Source organism: Bos indicus x Bos taurus, chromosome 26, assembly GCF_003369695.1.
Source record: "Bos indicus x Bos taurus breed Angus x Brahman F1 hybrid chromosome 26, Bos_hybrid_MaternalHap_v2.0, whole genome shotgun sequence".
NCBI classification, from domain to species: domain Eukaryota; kingdom Metazoa; phylum Chordata; class Mammalia; order Artiodactyla; family Bovidae; genus Bos; species Bos indicus x Bos taurus.
The window spans coordinates 31,284,103-31,303,980 of record NC_040101.1 but is presented as its reverse complement, the minus strand read 5'-3'; the positions used below and the strand labels follow the sequence as shown (position 1 = coordinate 31,303,980).

At 37.6% G+C, this 19,878-nt stretch overlaps 1 protein-coding gene across 3 annotated transcripts in view; it reads right to left on the bottom strand.

Moving 5' to 3' along the window:
• The window catches only part of HPSE2 (heparanase 2 (inactive)), a 720,373-nt gene that overhangs the window by 636,121 nt on the left and 64,374 nt on the right, over positions 1-19,878 (bottom strand). For all 3 annotated transcript variants that reach the window (XM_027528882.1, XM_027528884.1, XM_027528883.1), the window contains exon 3: positions 9,493-9,654. In XM_027528882.1, coding sequence (XP_027384683.1) covers positions 9,493-9,654 — 162 coding nt within the window. The remainder of the gene's footprint in view (positions 1-9,492; positions 9,655-19,878) is intronic.

Here is a 19,878-nt window from a genome sequence, read left to right as displayed (position 1 = left end):
AGGTCAACTCACACTCCTATTCCTTTAATATAAACCTAACCACAGTGAGCCATAATTGTCTGCCGGTTTATCTTCTTATTGGACTACATTTCCAGGGAGCGCAGGAATCAGAACATGTCTTATCATCCACAGATCCCATGGTTCAGTTCAGTTCAGTCGCTCAGTCATCCGACTCTTTGCGACCCCATGAATCGCAGCACACCAGGCCTCCCTGTCCATCACCAACTCCCAGAGTTCACTCAGACCCACGTCCATCAAGTCAGTGATGCCATCCAGCCATCTCATCCTCTGTCGTCACCTTCTCCTCCTGCCCCCAATCCCTCCCAGCGTCAGAGATCCCATGGTTAGCGTGGTTCTAACTAATGATAGGTGTTCAGACACAGGCTGAAAAAATATTGACAAAAGGCAGATACTATAATTCTAAATTTATGAATGAGAAAGCTGAAGCTTGCCCCAAGGACACACATAAAGCAAAAAGAAATCCAGATCTCTCAATTCTGACATCTTCTCCCCAATGTACCATCTATCAATCACTGTAACAGCAATATATTTTACAACATAAGTCACAGGACAATCAAATGTCTGTTCAAATGAACAAAATGCTATTTTCCCCTGCATAGTATAATTTATCATTTCCTGCCCTGGGATTTCTTTGGAAGGAATGATGCTAAAGCTGAAACTCCAGTACTTTGGCCACCTCATGCAAAGATTTGACTCATTGGAAAAGACTCTGATGCTGGGAGGGATTGGGGGCAGGAGGAGAAGGGGATGACAGAGGATGAGATGGCTGGATGGCAATCACTGACTCAATGGATGTGAGTCTGAGTGAACTCTGTGAGTTGGTGATGGACAGGGAGACCTGGCGTGCTGCGATTCATGGGGTCTTACTTCCACACTTACCCAGATTATGTGTAAACCTTTACCTGCAAATCTGCAACTTTTCTTCATACTATGAAAAGGAACATGTAACCTACAACAGCTGAGGTCATTACATTCAAAGGAAATGATCCAAAGACTAAAGAAACTATAGAATAGCTGCATTTCTCTTCTTTAGAACCCTAACAGAGAAAAGAGCTGCTCTGGGGAAGAAGTGTGGCAAGTGGGCAAGTGTGTTCATGTATATAATCTCACAATTATAATCTCACAATAAACTCTCTACTTCCTCCAAAATCTAGACCCTTATACACACACACACACAACACACACAAAACAAATGCACAGAAAACTTTACTTCTGACAATAATCATAAAACTCAAGGACTTACTTCTTTTGGAATCTATTTAGTTCCTCTCACTGTGCATTGTGACAGTACCTTAGACATAAGCTTATTTATGAAAGATTCCCAAAAGGACAATCTCTTTATTAATAATACAATAATTAAAATAATAACAACAAAAATTAACATTCATTGAGCATATGGCTCTGTATTAAGAACTTATAACATTAAATTAATCCAGTCCTCACAAACTATGTAAGATATTATTTTCTCTATTTTACAAATGGGAATGAAATTAAGCAATTTACCCTAGTTCACACTAGTACATGGTAAGTGCACGATTAAATCCTGCTGCTACTAAGTCACTTCAGTCATGTCCGACTCTGTGCGACCCCATAGACGGCAGCCCACCAGGCTCCCCTGTCCCTGGGATTCTCCAGGCAAGAACACAGGAGTGGGTTGCCATTTCCTTCTCCAATGCATGAAAGTGAAAAGTGAAAGTGAAGTCGCTCAGTCGTGTCCGACTCTTTGTGACCCCATGGACTGCAGCCTACCAGGCTCCTCTGTCCATCAGATTTTCCAGGCAAGAGTATTGGAGTGGGGTGCCATTGCCTTCTCCGGATTAAATCCTAGGTCTGTTTAACCCTAAGGTTCCTATTCATATCTAGTCTCCTATACTGCTATGAGGAACAGAGGACTTCACAGGTTTCTGGTCCCTAAATTTTTTTATTTCATACCAGTAAAATATTTTTATCATAAACAATCCATATGTAACATAAAATTACATATATGTGATACATACATATACTACTTATGCACCAATTGCAGTAATATTTTAGTTACATTATAAAACATAGATCAAAATAGAAATTTCAAATTCATCAGCAATGTTTTTTGTGTGTTTTTTTTAACAATGATTCAAACACCTTTTTGCTCCTATTCTTAAAATAGTATTAATAATAATTTCTGGGCATTATATAAACTTTCAATAACACATATTATTAAAAATAACATGCAAATTTGATTTTCAAATAGTCTTCTTGATAATTCAGGCATTTTTTTGGACAGTATATTGCCAGATCATGTTTACTGCATTCTGTGGCTGACAAAGTTTTTACTAAAAGGTGAACTCTCAGTTTTTCAATTTTCTTGCTGTTGCTTCATGCTGGCATTATTATTAATAGAATTATATTTAATTATGTTTCTTTTCAAAAGTCCCTTTAAGTCCACTTGGCTGTGCACACTGAACTGCAATATGTTTAAATATGCTTAAACTAACAGATGATGGAACATTGTCAGTTACTCTCAAATAGGAAAATTCTCACCCTATTCTCAGAATTTTAAAATGTATAAAATTAATAATCTTCTGACAAGTTAACTGTCTAGTAATCAGAAAATCTTGACTCGATGGATTTCTTCATACATATCCTGAAGTGCCTATACATCCTTTGCCACACCTACCTGGACCTTAGAGATCACTGACCTAAATTCACTAAACTTCACTGTTGGATTCAACCAGACTTGCAGAGGGCTATCCACACTTAATTCACCATCCAAAAAAGTTGCTTTTATTTAATTATGCTTTGATGTGATGCCATCAACCTAAATGAAGGAACCTATGAGAAACTGCTTCTCATAGTAAGAAAACAGGAGAGCTAATGTATAAATAAATTCAAAGGACTCCTTCCAACATCATCTTTTACAGAATATGGGTGAAAAGCAGGAAGTAATCATCATCTCCTCAAGTCTCTTAACAAAGACTCCTGAAAAAGAGGACGTTCACTCTGTGATTCATAAAGACAAAGATTCTACCAACTTGGGACAGAAATCAATCAATGCTCCCAAGTTTACTTCTGAGAGAAGCAGAATGTGACCACTTTAAAAATATATATATTCTTTAGTGATTCTCTGTACTATTGTCAGTACAATGGTGGTAATGTACAAAATGAACAGTTTTTGCAATTATATCCTTTTCTCCTATGTTACCTTTTTTTCCTGATCACATTTACTGAAATGTAATTTGTGTCTGTTGAATATAGTAGTAAGAATTGAGTTCAAAAAGAATCTTCACTTATGTAATAGTTCATATAAGGACTTACAAGCAACAGAGTATGTATATTTGTACTTAAAACCAAAAAGAGCTGGAGAAAAGGGGAACTTCTAATCATGTGCTACATAACTTCATGACTATGCACTTATGTATGGCCACTGACTTTTATGCAGACATTTCACTGTTTTGATAATAGCACTGGGCTCATTTTAATATGTAAAATACCATCTAATTGATGTTCTGCTCATCCTCAGAGCTGCATTTTCAGATATTCAGGAATAATTCTAATACCAACTAATATTCATCTAGTTAGTATCATGCTTTCAAAGAACTCAAAACGCTTGATCAAGACATTCTGAACACAGCTTCCCATATATGACACATTTTCAGACTTTCATTTTCCAGGGGACATAGTGACTCATGCTTTATTTTACTAATTATTACACACATCGTAGACAACTAAGAATCTAAGGTTCAGAGTGGTAGGAGATTTATCATGAAACTACCATAAATTAACAGCAGAGTTCAAAACTGTTTCTGATTAGTTTTATCTTACCATACTGTGTCAACTGACATCTTAAAGCAGAGAGATTTCAGTACCACAAAAGCAACAAAGTCACCCAAGAGTAATATGTGCATTTGAAAACATTGTAAGATTAATCACAATAATAAAATCTAACATTTAGTGAATATTTACTGTTTCAGGCACTACGCTAAGGAATTATGTACAAAACCTCATTTAATCTTCAAACAAGTCTCTGAAGTATGTAAGATACAATGATTTGAGGAAATTAAAGCTAAACAGAGGATAAAAAAACTTCCCAAGTTAACGGAGCTGTTAAGTAGCTGTTCCAGAATCAAACTCAGACTATCTGATTTCAAAACTCACATGCTGAATCAATACACGAGGTAGAATTAAAAGCTGCCTAACCATTTACACATTTCTATACCAAGGGACCACAGTGATTCCTTCATTTATAAAAAGGTGAAACAAATCTCTTACTAGGAAGTAACTCCACACTCATTATCTTATTATTCAAATACAAGAACAGAACACTATTCCTCTAGTTCTGACACACTCCAAGGCAAAGATTCCCAAAAATAGCACCAAGAAAAAAGCAAAGTACTTAACTCAGGCAGGTTATGCTGCCCCGGAACTAGATGTACAACATCCCCAATAGCATTACAGAGTAGAACCAAACACCATTATAATACCTAGTTCTAGAGTAGGAACACGAAGGGCAGGATAGAGACAATCCTCAAACTGTTAGCCTGTCAGGATAAACACAGAGGAAGGGAGAGAGAAAAAAAATAAAACAAAATGAAAAAACAACTAAACTATTCTTAGTGAAAGTAAAAGAAAGCATTAGTCCCTTAGTCATATATATGACAAAGATAAATTTTAAAAGTCCAAGAATACATTTTTTGGCAATATGCATAACAAAAGATTAATATCCCTAATATAAAAAATGACCTTATTATTCAATAATAAATTGACCAACAACTCAATTAAAAACATAGGCTAAAGAAATGTACAATTCACAGAAGAAATAAAAATGGCAACCAATGTATGGCTGGATGGCATCACTGACTTGATGGACTTGAGTCTGAGTGAACTCCGGGAGTTTGTGATGGACAGGGAGGCCTGGCGTGCTGCGATTCATGGGGTGGCAAGGAGTTAGACACGGCTGAGCGACTGAACTGAACTGAACTGAATGTAAAAAGATTATTAACCTCACTGGTAAACCAATGAAATGTAATTTCATGTTGATGTATGGCAAAACCAATACAATATTGTAAAGTAATTAGCCTCCAATTAAAATAAATAAATTTATATTAAAAAAATTACAATTTGCACTTACAAAAAAAAATGCAATACCAATCACTATTACAGTAACACAGATAAAAGATTGGAAAATAATCAGTATGAGCAAAGACAAGATGAGTTATCTCATACACTGTATAAACCAGCATGACCTTTCTGAAAGTCAACTTACTAAATGCATCAAAAATTTAAATGTGCATTCCTTTGACATAGCACTCATACTCACAGGCACTGCACAAAGATATATATGCAATGCTGTTCATCACAACATTATTTATAATCACTAAAAATTAGAGACGCCTCTGATGCCTAGCAATAGAAGATCAATTAAACAACTATGAAATATTCATGCTTGCATGTGTGCTCAGTCTCTTCAGTCATGTCTGACTCTTTGAGATTCTATGGACTGTAGCCTGCCAGGCTCCTCTAGCCATGGGATTCTCCAGGCAAGAATACTGAAGTGGGTTGCTCTGTCCTCCTCCAAAGGATCTTCCACCAGGGGCTGACCCCACATTTCACATCTCCTGAACTGGCAGGTAGGTTCTTTACCACTAGCACCACCTGGGAAGCCCTCAGTACTACACTGTATAATGCAAATAATTAAACAGATCTGGATCCTGTCCTTTGAAAACTGAAAGGACAATTTTCATTCCACTTATTTGAGCCCTTTGCTCGGCTGAAGTTAGAAAGATTGACCATAACAGGGAAGTATGAGCTTCTTTTGCTCAATTCATTTTCACAGTAATACAGTAAAGCTAACCATAGGAATTCCAGTCTACTTTGAAATCTAATTACTGAAAGAAGAAGTACAAAACCTACAGTACCAGACAATAACATGACAAGTGTCCTCAAAAAAGAATTTTGGAAAGCATCTTGACGAATGCCATCCATTTATAAGGGCTACATATTTCAGGCTGCCTGGAAATGAGAGTTGACTAGATGACTTTACAACATTAATTTTTCAAAAGTTGACTTCATTTCAGGATCATTCACTATGTTCTACTCACCATGTAGAATGCAGCACAATATGCATATTTGCACAAATATGATATTCCTTGCCTTCTGTGAATTTATGTTCTAAAAAAAATCCTAGAAAGTATATTGCCCCTTAAGGCTGGCTTTTAACTTTTTATTTTCTGTTTTGATTTAATTATAGTACAGGCATCTGCCACAAAAGTTCAATTTACACCTTAAAAGAGAGGGGTTTGCCAAGGGAAGGGAGACAAATAATATATGTGAACCTATTCAAACTTAACAGACATCCAAATCAACCCTTAAGAAGTAGTCTTTGAGTGAATTTATTCATTGTGTATACAGCAGAACATTTTCAACAAACACTGAAAATTATCACATTAAGAATCATGAAAGCACAAAGATACAGAAGTTATGATTCCTACTCTTTCTTAAAGTCACCTACCAAACTTTCACTTTCATTTATCACTCCTTAAGTAACATGCACAGTGATATTTAATACTCTCAGATTCAAGAAGCTACAGGATAATACAGGACAAGATTACACGCATGTGTTGGAGAGTTAGTGTGAAAGAATACAGCATATTTAAAACAGTTCTATCACTGAAGTTCTCCTGGAATTCCTCCATCACCTTCATACAACCTTAAGAGTTTACTTCAAAAACCTTCTAGATTAGCTAAGGCTAACATTATTTCCCATACCATGTAAATCATTCACATGAAGATATTAAGACATGTTTAGCATCAGGCAAAAATACAATCCATTTTTTAAAAAATATAATGAGGTCTACTTGTTTCTATTGACTGAGTTGTCACTAGGACCGTAAGGTTGTTTAGAAGATCCTCAGAGCTAGAATATCATCTGCCGTCATCTGAGGGATGGCTGTTTAAGAGAGATCGTGAGCTAGAATGCAGAATATGAGGGCATACCTCATCTCAACGCTGTCAGTATGATCAACTAAGATGGAATACCTAAGAATGAGGGCTTATTTGTGAGGTAGGGGCAATAGCCATCATTTTTAGTACACTTTTAAGCAGCTGTCATTTCCATCACTTTATTAATTTCTTACTATACTGACATTTGAATCACTTTATTAATTTTTTCCTCTACTGTTATCTTAGTTGTCCAATTTAAAAATAAAGACTATACCAATAACTGACCACTAGCAGGAAACAATTATCATACACTGCTACCCATATACATGAAATTCTGTAAACAGTTGGGGAGAGAGGTTGAGTGATCTATTTCTGAGATTTTGGAGGCCCAGTTTCCTCATCCTATTCCCACAAACTTTCATCGCAGACATTTCAAACATTATTCCACAGTTATACAAAATAAGTGAAACATCACCAAGCAGAAATCCTAGGGTAGGTGTTCTGAACATGTTGGTAAAGAAAGTCACTTCATTTGAGAGGTCTCTGCCCCTTCAACCTCACCCTCCTTACCAATATACATTCATCACCGAAAAGGGAAATATTTACAAAAGTTAGTTTAGTTATGTTTAAATATTATGTTTAGCTGTCTGGAGACCATGTTCTCAAAATTTATACAAGAAATCAAGGATTAAACTTCATAACAATTAGAAAACCACACTGTGTAAAATCAAAGAGTTAGTTAAAAGATATTAAAATAGTTTTACCACTGGTGCTAAAACGAAATGACTCCATCTCTTCCCAACACCTGGAACCAAAACCTTTCGAACTTTCATGTAAACAAACCAGGGCACACCAAATGCTCTGTCTGCAGCAAGGTACCACCTCTGCACAGGCATTTGGGTGAAAAATGTGGAAAATGCCTGAGGGCTCTTTGAAGCAGCTTGGGAGAAGTGAGAGCAGGAAAGAGGCTCTTCTCTAGGGTAAGTTTGTTTAGTAGAAAGTAAGCAAGTTGTCAGGGTAAAAGTTGACAATGTTGATTCCAACAGTTTGAACTGTGAATAAACATCCAAAGGGATTATGTTACTGAGAATTAGAAAAGATTCCATTGAACTCAATAGAGCATTTGTGTTTTCAAAGATAATATGCCTTCAAGCCACACTCTGGATGCACAGTTTAGGATTAGAATTACCCTAAGCTCTTTCTATGCCACCTTAAAGAACACAGGATTTGACCTCTCTAATGTATGCTGAAAAATGTTAGAACAACTGAATTGGAAAATACTATACACATGTACATTTGTACATCTGAGGTAGACTAAAGAAATTTGGAGAAAAATATGTTCTTTCCAAACATCTAAACTTAAACATAGTTTTACTAACCAATTTAGGATTTATTAGCCATAAATCACTTTAAAGTTTTCCCTCCTTAATGACCTATCCAAGAACAAAAAATAGGGCCTATACTTATGAAACCCATAATCCTCTTTTCTGCTCTCCAAAGTCACATTTAAATCTGGCTTTCATCTACGCTGTTGGGTTTTTCACCAGTTACAAGATGGAACGTTAGTAGAGACTTGCGCTTTTTCAAAAGCAAAACAACTTGGTTGCCACTCAGTAATTCCTGGTGAAATGCCAGCAAGTTTGTAAAAAATTTTTAAATTTTCCTAACTTGGAGCTTACAAAAGTAACTGTGAGATGTTCATTGCCCATCAGACATTGCATCTTTTTATTTCTAATATTCATAAACAAAAAAAAACATACACTTCGATTTATTCAAGTTTATCTGAATCAATATAATGCAGATGTGCCTTGCGTACCCTTAGGAAAACGGAGGTAACGCAGACTGCTGTTCTTAGTTCATCACAAGTCCTTCATGATTCTCACACTAGAGTGTGCTATTAGAATTTTTTCCAAAGTTTGACAAAGGCATGCCACTCACATGCTCTTTACAAACAAAGTTTGCAGCAGCCCCGCAAAAAGTTGTTTCTCCTTTAAACTTTCACATATATTCACTTCCCTCCTAGAACCAAAGATGTAAGTGAATATGGCTCAGTCTCATTGCCTCTTTGCTCTCAAAAAGAAAATCAAATTCCCTAGATAGTTTCAAACTCTCCCAAAAATAGAACATTCTCAGCTCTGCCTGTGGATCATTATCTCTTTTACATTTCATCTTTATATTCACTGGGTTCACAGAAAGGGCATACACAGAAAGAGGAAAATAGCTGCTTCTTAGACACCAAATTTAGTAATTCTCTCAAATCTATTGGCACACATCTAAAAAGTCATATTTTTACAAGGCTTCATTAGGTTTTCATTGGTCCTTCTTTTGAGAACACACATGCCAAACCACCCATAACCTCAGGTCAAAATACATCTGCAAAATATAATAAATATTTTATATGAATACTCATCATGATTTTAAAAAGGATATGTGGAAAGAGACAGACAGATCATCTGAATCCCACTTCAGTGTCTCCCAAGCATCAAGCTGCTAACCAATGGAGACCATCAATCTACAGTGCTCTAAGATTTCAGCCGACTCCAATACCCTTACCTGTTAATATAAGATTACTGTAAGTATTGGAGAATTGCTCCTTTAGAAGAACCAGATGCATCTGAGCTGCCTTCTCCCGTTGGAGCTCCAGCATAACATCAGGGTGCTGGGCAATCTTGCAGCCTTTCTGTTTATCCAAGGCAACATCACTTCGAACAATGTCTAAAAAAAAAAAAAGAAGGAAGGCAGGCAGCAAAAACAAACAAACAAAAACAAACAGAAACTATATACACAAAGTCCTGTTTCACCCAGTATGACAGAATTTGTAAACTACTACATTTTCATCAAAATGAAAAGATTCGGAAATAAACCTGAAGCATCTCCCACTTCACAATGCATCCTAAAATTTTCTCTGGTCATTTTCAAAATCTTTGGAGACTTCTGTTTCTTAGTTTTCTCTGACCTCATTTAAGATTCTCACTCCTTGGTTCCCCTTCTCAGCTCACCTCCAGGAATTATTTACCTCCTGGGGCATTTTCTTTTTTTTTTTATGAAGAATGACTTCATTATTTGAAACTAGGGCCTTTTCTTTACACTTTTACCATGGGGAAAAACAATACAATCTTGCCTGAATACTAGTGACTATGAAGGTCATTGTCATGCAGCAATCTGAAAGGTAACTCTAGAAACTTTCAAGTTTTACATAACAAACTGAAGGATTTTAGGGAGAAAATGCTAAAAATTAAAAAAAAAAACAAAACTGTTGACATCTATGGCTTTGGAAAAGAAAAACTAATGCTCATGTCAACAGTACCAATAGGAAAGATTTGGCTCTTTAAGCGATATCATTGACACCTAAAAGAAAACAAGGTAGGAGACATGAATGGTGGGCCATCATTCTGTGCAAAAGATTTTCAAACATATCAAAAGAGCCCTAAAAGAGAAGCTCAGATATAAAAACAAACTCATGACAATTAAGCATTAATATGTATGGTTCACAAAGATTACCCAAATGTGAGAATAGTGCTCACTCACTTTAGATAAAAACACAGAAGCTGGTTGCAAATAATGCAATATTTATACATAAACATATTTATACTAATTTCTATGATGTAGGCAACAAGATGAACTCATTTAACAATCAAGTAAGTAACTAATCTCGAAGATATTCTGAGCCTTGAATATAAAATTAGAATAAAATGAAAAATAACTCTAGTTTACAAGATCATAATCAAAGGTAAGAGGAATAATAAATAACTTTTATTTAAATTACACTTTATAAAATTTTTAAAATACAGTGCATCATTAAATCCTTTGAACCACTGACGAAAGCAAACATTGTTGACTAGCTGACCTATATCCTAAACACAGTATATTCACCTTTGCCTTCCTCTACTATAGAGAGTGAAGAGCCAAAATATACAATACCCCAGCTTTCCTTGAAAGTCATTAGTAGCCATGTAACATACTTCTGGCCAACGCAGTGCAGCCATATATCCCTAGGGGGTTCCCTGGCCAAATTAAAAGAGAGAACCTCACTAAGAAAAAAAGTTTTTTTCCTTGAGCATTTTAGTCCTTTCTCTTCTTTATGCCTGAAATATAACAAAAGGCCCGAAGTTATAATAGCCATTTTGTGGCAATGACTCAAAAAGCACAAGGGCAAAAGTCTTACATACTAAAGATGGTGAACAGGAAGATGAGGTGAGCTTATGCCCCTAAGGTCATTACTGAGCTATCATATTTGTGCTGAAAAGCTTATCTTTTCTTTCTTGTTATGTAACATAAAGGCACTATTTGTATAAACCATTAATGTGTACTGAGTCGCTCAGTTGTGTCCGACCCTTTGTGACCCCTTGGAATGTACCCCTCCAGGTCCATGGGAATTCTCCAGGACAGAATACTGGAGTGGGTTGTCATGTCCTTCTCCACGGGATCTTCCCAACCCAGGTCCCCTGCACTGCATGCAGATTCTTTACCATCTGAGCCACCACGGAAGCCCAAACCATTAACAGTAAGCTATTTTTGAAATCCTAAATAGATTTTGTTGTGGTGCACAGGCTTCTCATTGCTTTTCATTGCAGTGACTTCTCTTGTTGTGACCACCTTACTTGCCTCTTGAGAAACCTGCATGCAGGTCAAGAAACAAGTTGAAACCAGACTTGGTACAGTGGAATGACTCAAAATTGGCAAAAGTATGTCAAGGCCAGAGATCAAATTGCCAACATCCGCTGGATCATCGAAAAACCAAGAGAGTTCCAGAAAAACATCTATTTCTGCTTTATTGACTATGCCAAAGCCTTTGACTGTGTGGATCACAATCAACTGTGGAAAATTCATCAAGAGATGGGAATACCAGACCACCTGATCTGCCTCTTGAGAAATTTGTATGCACGTCAGGAAGCAACAGTTAGAACTGGACATGGAACAACAGACTGGTTCCAAATAGGAAAAGGAGTTCATCAAGGCTGTATATTGTCACCCTGTTTATTTAACTTATATGCAGAGTACATCATGAGAAACTCTGGACTGGAAGAAACACAAACTGGAATCAAGATTACCGGGAGAAATATCAATAACCTCAGATACGCAGATGATACCAACACCACCCTTATGGCAGAAAGTGAAGAGGAACTCAAAAGCCTTTTGATGAAAGTGAAAGTGGAGAGTGAAAAGTTGGCTTACAGCTCAACATTCAAAAAACGAAGATCATGGCATCCGGTCCCACCACTTCATGGGAAATAGATGGGGAAACAGTGAAAACAGTGTCAGACTTTATTTTTCTGGGCTCCAAAATCACTACAGATGGTGACTGCAGCCATGAAATTAAAAGACGCTTACTCCTTGGAAGGAAAGTTATGACCAAACTAGATAGCATATTCAAAAGCAGAGACATTACTTTGCCAACAAAGGTCTGTCTAGTCAAGGCTATGGTTTTTCCTGTGGTCATGTATGGATGTGAGAGTTGGACTGTGAAGAAAGCTGAGCGCCTAAGAATTGATGCTTCTGAACTGTGGTGTTGGAGAAGACTCTTGAGAGTCCCTTGGACTGCAAGGAGATCCAACCAGTCCATTCTGAAGGAGATCAGCCCTGGGATTTCTTTGGAAGGAATGATGCTTAAGCTGAAATTCCAGTACTTTGGCCACCTCATGGGAAGAGTTGACTCATTGGAAAAGACTCTGATGCTGGGAGGGATTGGGGGCAGGAGGAGAAGGGGACGACAGAGGATGAGTTGGCTGGATGGCATCACTGACTCAATAGACGTGAGTCTGAGTGAACTCCGGGAGTTGGTGATGGACAGGGAGGCCTGGCGTGCTGCGATTCATGGAGTCGCAAAGAGTCGGACACGACTGAGTGACTGATGTGATCTGATCTGATCTGATGTCAAGGCTGTATATTGTCACCCTGCTTATATAACTTATATGCAGAGTATATCATGCGAAATGCCAGGCTGGATGAAGCACAAGCTGGAATCAAGATTGCCGGGAAAAATATCAATAACCTCAGATGCGTATATGACAACACCCTTATCACAGAAGGTGAAGAGGAACTAAAGAGCCTCTTGACAAAGATGAAAGAGGAGAGTGAAAAAGCTGGCTTAAAACTCAACATTCCAGTCCAATCACTTCATCGCAAATAGATGGAGAAAAAATGGAAATAGTGGCAGATTTTATTTCTTGGGCTCTAAAATCACTGCCCCATGTCCAAGGAGCTGTGGCTGCACGGGCACAGGAGGGCTGAGAGGAGCTACTCCATGTTCAGATCAGGAGGGGCAGCTGTGAGGAGATACCCCTCATCCAAGGTAAGGAGCAATGGCTGTGCTTTGCTGGAGCAGCCGTGAAGAGATACCGCACATTCAAGGTAAGAGAAACCCAAGTAAGGGTAGGGGTTGCAAGAGGCATCAGAGGGCAGACACACAAACCATAATCACACAAAACTAGTCAATCTAATCACACGGACCACAGCCTTGTCTAACTCAATGAAACTAAGCCATGCCATATGGGGCCACCCAAGATGGGAGGGTCATGGTGGAGAGGTCTGACAGAATGTGGTCCACTGGAGAAAGGAATGGCAAACCACTTCAGTATTCTTGCCTTGAGAACCCCATGAAGAGTCTGAAAAGGCAAAATGAAAGAGGAACTCCCCAGGTCAGTAGGTGCCCAATATGCTACCGGAAATCAGTGGAGAAATAACTCCAGAAAGAATGAAGGGATGGAGCCAAAGCAAAAACAATACCCAGCTGTGGATGTGTCTGGTGATAGAAGCAAGGCCCGATGCTGTAAAGAGCAATATTGCATAGGAACCTGGAATGTTAGGTCCATGAATCAAGACAAATTGGAAGTAGTCAAATAGGAGATGGCAAGAGTAAATGTCAACATTCTAGGAATCAGTGAACTAAAATGGACTGGAATGGGTGAATTTAACTCAGATGACCATTATATCTACTACTGTGGGCAGGAGTCCCTTAGAAGAAATGGAGTAGCCATCATGGTCAACAAAAGAGTCCGAAATGCAGTACTTGGATGCAATCTCAAAAATGACACAATGATCTCTGTTCGTTTCCAAGACAAACCATTCAATATCACAGTAATCCAAGTCTATGCCCCAACCAGTAATGCTGAAGAAACTGAAGTTGAACGGTTCTATGAAGACCTACAAGACCTTTTAGAACTGACACCCAAAAAAGATGTCCTTTTCATTATAGGGGACTGGAATGCAAAAGTAGGAAGTCAAGAAATACCTGGGGTACCAGGCAAATTTGGCCTTGGGGTATGGATGAAGCAGGGCAAAGGCTAATAGAGTTTTGCCAAGAGAATGCACTGGTCATAGCAAACACCCTCTCCCAACAACACAAGAAAAGACTCTACACATGGACATCATCAGATGGTCAACACTGAAATCAGATTGATTATGTTCTTTGCAGCCAAAGATGGAGAAGCTCTATACAGTCAGCAAAAACAAGACCAGGAGCTGACTGTGGCTCAGATCATGAACTCCTTATTGCCAAATTCAGAAGGGCTCTGAAGTGAAGAAAGTAAGAAAAATTTAAGAAAGTAGGGAAAACCACTAAACCATTCAGGTATGACCTAAATCAAATTCCTTATGACTATACAGTGGAAGTGAGAAATAGATTTAAGGGCCTAGATCTGATAGATAAGAGTGCCTGATGAACTATGGACAGAGGTTCGTGACATTGTACAGGAGACAGGGATCAAGACCATCTCCATGGAAAAGAAATGCCAAAAAGCAAAAAGGCAGTCTAAGGAGGCTTTACAAATAGCTGTGAAAAGAAGAGAAGTGAAAAGCAAAGGAGAAAAGGAAAGATATAAGCATCTGAATGCAGAGTTCCAAAGAGTAGCAAGGAGAGATAAGAAAGCCTTCCTCAGCAATCAATGTAAAGAATAAAGGAAAACAACAGAATGGGAAAGACTAAAGATCTCTTAAAGAAAATTAGAGATACCAAGGGAACGTTTCATGCAAAGATGGGCTCGATAAAGGACAGAAATGGTATAGACCTAACAGAAGCAGAAGATATTAAGAAGAGGTGGCAAGAATACACAGAAGAACTGTACAAAAAAGATCTTCATGACCAAGATTATCACGATGTTGTGATCACTCACCTAGAGCCAGACATCCTGGACTGTGAAGTCAAGTGGGCCTTAGAAAGCATCACTATGAACAAAGCTAGCGAGGTGATGGAATTTCAGTTGAGCTATTTCATATCCTGGAAGATGATGATATGAAAGTGCTGCACTCAATATGCCGGCAAATTTGGAAAACTCAGTAGTGGCCACAGGACTGGAAAAGGTCAGTTTTCATTCCAATCCCAAAGTAAGGCAATGCCAAAGAATGCTCAAACTACCACACAATTGCATTCATCTCACACACTAGTAAAGTAATGCTCAAAATTCTCCAAGCCAGGCTTCAGCAATACATGAACCATGAACTTCCAGATGTTCAAGCTGGTTTTAGAAAAGGCAGAGGAACCAGAGATCAAATTGCCAACATCTGCTGGATCATCGAAAAACCAAGACAGTTCCAGAAAAACATCTATTTCTGCTTTATTGACTATGCCAAAGCCTTTGACCGTGTGGATCACAATAAACTGTGGAAAATTCTGAAAGATGGGAAAACCAGACCACCTGACCTGCCTCTTGAGAAACCTACATGAAGGTCAGGAAGCAACAGTTAGAACTGGACATGGAACAACAGACTGGTTCCAAATAGGAAAAGGAGTACGTCAAGGCTGTATATTGTCACCCTGCTTATTTAACTTCTATGCAGAGTAGTACATCATGAGAAACACTGGACTGGAAGAAGCACAAGCTGGAGTCAAGATTGCTGGGAGATTATTTATCAATAACCTCAGATATGCAGATGATACCACCCTTATGGCAGAAAGTGAAGAGGAACTAAAGAGCCTCTTGATGAAACTGAAAGAGGAGAGTGAAAAAGTTGGCTTAAAGTTCAACATTCAGAAAATTAAAATCATGGCATCTTGTCCCATCACTTCATGGGAAATAGATGTGGGAACAGTGTCAGACTTTATTTTCTGGAGCTCCAAAATCACTGCAGATGGTGACTGCAGCCATGAAATTAAAAGATTGCTTACTCCTTGGAAGGAAAGCTATGACCAACCTAGATAGCATATTCAAAAGCAGAGACATTACTTTGCCAACAAAGGTCTGTCTAGTCAAGGCTATGATTTTTCCAGTGGTCATGCATGGATGCGAGAATTGGACTGTGAAGAAAGTTGAGCACCAAAGAATTGATGCTTTTGAACTGTGGTGTTGGAGAAGACTCTTGAGAGTCCCTTGGACTGCAAGGAGATCCAACCAGTCCATTCTAAAGGAGATCAGTCCTGGGTGTTCTTTGGAAGGACTGATGCTGAAGCTGAAACTCTAATACTTTGGCCACCTCATGGGAAGAGTTGACTCATTGGAAAAGACTCTGATGCTGGGAGGGATTGGGGGCAGGAGGAGAAGGAGACGACAGAGGATGAGATGGCTGGATGGCATCACCGACTCGATGGACATGAGTTTGAGTGAACTCCGGGAGTTGGTGATGGACAAGGAGGCCTGGCGTGCTGTGATTCATGGGGTCACAAAGAGTCGGACACAACTCAGCAACTGAACTGAACTGAAAATCACTGCAGATGGTACCTGCAGACATAAAATTAAAAGATGTTTTCTCCTTTGAAGAAAAGATATGACAAACCTAGATAGAATATTAAAAAGCAGAGACATCACTTTGCTGACCAAGGTCTGTATAGTCAAAGCTATGGTTTTTCCAGTAGTCATATAACGGATGTGAGAGTTGTACTATAAAGAAAACTGAGCACCGAAGAATTGATATTTCGAACTGTGGTGCTGGAAAAGACTCTTGAGCGTCCCTTGGACAGCAAGGAGATCATATCAGTCAATCCTAAAGGAAATCAGTCCTCAATATTCATTGGAATAATCATTCACTTATACTGAAGCTGACATTCCAATATTTTGGCCAACTGATGTGAAGAGCTGCCTCACTCAAAAAGACCCAATGCTGGGAAAGATTGAAGACAAAAGGAGAAGCGGGTGGCAGAGGATGAGATGGTTGGGTGGCATCACCGACTCAATGGACATGAGTTTGAGCAAACTCTGGGAGGTAGTGAAGGACAGGGAGGCCTGGCGTGCTGCAGTCCATGGGGTCACAAACAATCAGAGACAACTTAGCAACTAAAAAACAAGAATCTGTTTTGTAATCCTAAATGATAATGAGTAACATTATTATCCCTAATTTATATATGGAAAAACCGAGGTCCACAAAGCTTAAGTGACTTGCTCAAGTTCAGAAATCATGAGTCCCAAATCCCAAAATTTTCAAAGCCAAATTCACTGATTGTTCCAGAAGTTACTCCTATATAGAAACTCATGAACTTAATAGTATAGTAATCAATAAAACTGAGGAACCAAAAAGAAAACCTTATACTATACAGTAGCACACTACAGCTGATCTATCCAGAAAAAAAACATGGATGATACTTTCCCAAAAAACATTACAAAACTTGTTCCAAAATACACTATATGAAAAAAGAGGGGTTTCAATTATCCTGACATCTTCTGATAGAAATCTAATTCAAACAACAGAATATCTACTAAACTATTTCCTATATAACAAACATATTGTTCAGAAGGCAGAAGAAGCAATAACTGATACCCTCAACACCATTTAATCCAGAAACTTGAAATAAAATGAACAAATTACCTTAACATTAAGAATACTAAGAAAACAATGGGCACAGCCTAACGTATATCCTAAACTTTTTAAAAGTACATTTCAACAATGTTTGTGGAAAACATAGATTTGCAATATAGACTTTTTTTTGATGTACAGTTGATTCATAATATTATATTAATCTCAGGTATACAAGTTCATGATTCAGTATTTTTATATTAATAGTTATTTAAAGTTATTATAAGATGTTGGCTATATTCCCTGTGGTGTACAATATATCCTTGCGGGTTATTTATTTTATACATGGTAGTTTGTACTTCTTAATCCCTTGTCCCTATTTTGCCCCTCCTTCCTTCCCTCTACCTACTGGTAACCACTAATTTGTTCTCTTTATCTGTGTTTTCTGTTTTGTTATATTCATTCTTTTGTTTCATTTTTTAGATTACTCCATATGTAAGTGATAACATGCAGTATTTGTCTTTCTCAGATTTATTTCACCAAGCATAATACCCTCCAGATCCATCCACGTAATTGCAAATGGCAAGATTTCATCATTTTACGGCTGAGTAATATTCTACTGACCCATCAATAGATGAAAGGATAAAGATAAGATAGATAGATCACAACAGTGACCAACTCCCAATCAGTCATATGATTTACAAATATTCTTCCCCATTCAGTAGATTGTCTTCATTTTGGCAATGATTTCCTTGGCCGTGCAAAAGCTTTGAAATCCATTTGTTTATTTTTGCTTTCATTTCTCTTTATCTTAGGAGACAGATCCAAAAAAAATTTTCCATCATTTATGTCATACAGTGTTATGCATATGTTTTCTTATATGAACTTTATGGTTTCTGTTCTTACATTTAGGTCTTTAAAGCACTTTGAATTTACTTTTGTGTGAGAAAGTAGTCCAGTTCAATTTATTTACATGTAGCTATCCAATTTTCCCAGCACCACTTACTGAGGAGACTGTGTTTCCACATTGCACATTCTTATCTCTTCTGTCATAGATTAATTGACCATAAACTTGTGGGTTTACTTCTGGGTTCTCCCATCTGTTTCATTGATCTATGTCTGTTTTTGTGGCAATACCATTCGGTTTTGATCTCTGTAGCTTTGTAGTACAATCTGAAGTCAGGGAGCATAATACCACAGGATCTGTTCCTCTTTCTCAAAATTGTTTTGGCTATTCAAGGTCCTTTGTGCTTGCATACAAATTTTAAAATTAAATGTTCTAGTTCTGAGGAAAAAAATGCCATTGGTATTTTGATAGGGATTGTATTGAATCTACAGACTGCCTGGGGTAGTATGATCATTTTAACAATATTGATTCTTCCAATCCATGAACAAGGAGTATCTTTTCATCTGTTTGTGTTATATTCAATTTCTTACACCAGTATCTTAAAAGTTTTCTTAGTACAGGTCTTAGGTAGGTTTCTTCCTAGATATTTTATTCTTTTTGATGTGACTGTAAATGGGATTCTTTAGTTTCTCTTTCAGATAGTTTGTTGCTGTATAGAGATGCAACAAATAGATGTATGTTAACTTTGTATCCTGCAGCTTGACCAAATTCATTGAAGAGCTCTATTAGTCTTCTGGTGGCATTTTTAGGATTTTCTATGTACAGTATCATGTCATCTGCAAACAGTGACAGTTTTACTTCTTCCTTTCCAACTTGGCTTCCTTTTATTTCTTTTCCTTCTCTGATTTCTGTGGCCAGGACTTTCAAAACTATGTTGAATAGAAGTGATGGGAGTAAACAAACATCCTTGTCTTGTTCCTCATCTTAGAGGAAATGCACTCAGCTTTTCACCATTGAACATGATGTTATTAATAGCTGTATGTTTATCATAAATGGCCTTTACTATATTGAGGTATGTTTTCTCTATGCCCATTTTCCTGAGATTGTTTTATCATAATTGGATGTTGAACTTTATCAAAAGCATTTTCAACATCTACTGAGATGACCACATGGCTTTATTCTTCAATTTGTTAATGTGATGTATCACATTGATTGATTTGTAAGCATTGAAAAATCTTTGCATTACTAGGATAAATTCCACTTGATCATTGTGTATGATCCTTTAATGCATTGTTGGATTCAGTTAGCTTATATTTTGTTGAGAATTTTTACACCTACGTTCATATAGATAATTGCTGCAATTTTATTTTTGTGTGATTTTTTCTGTCTGGTTTTGGTATCAGGGTGATGCTGACCTCACAGAATAAGTT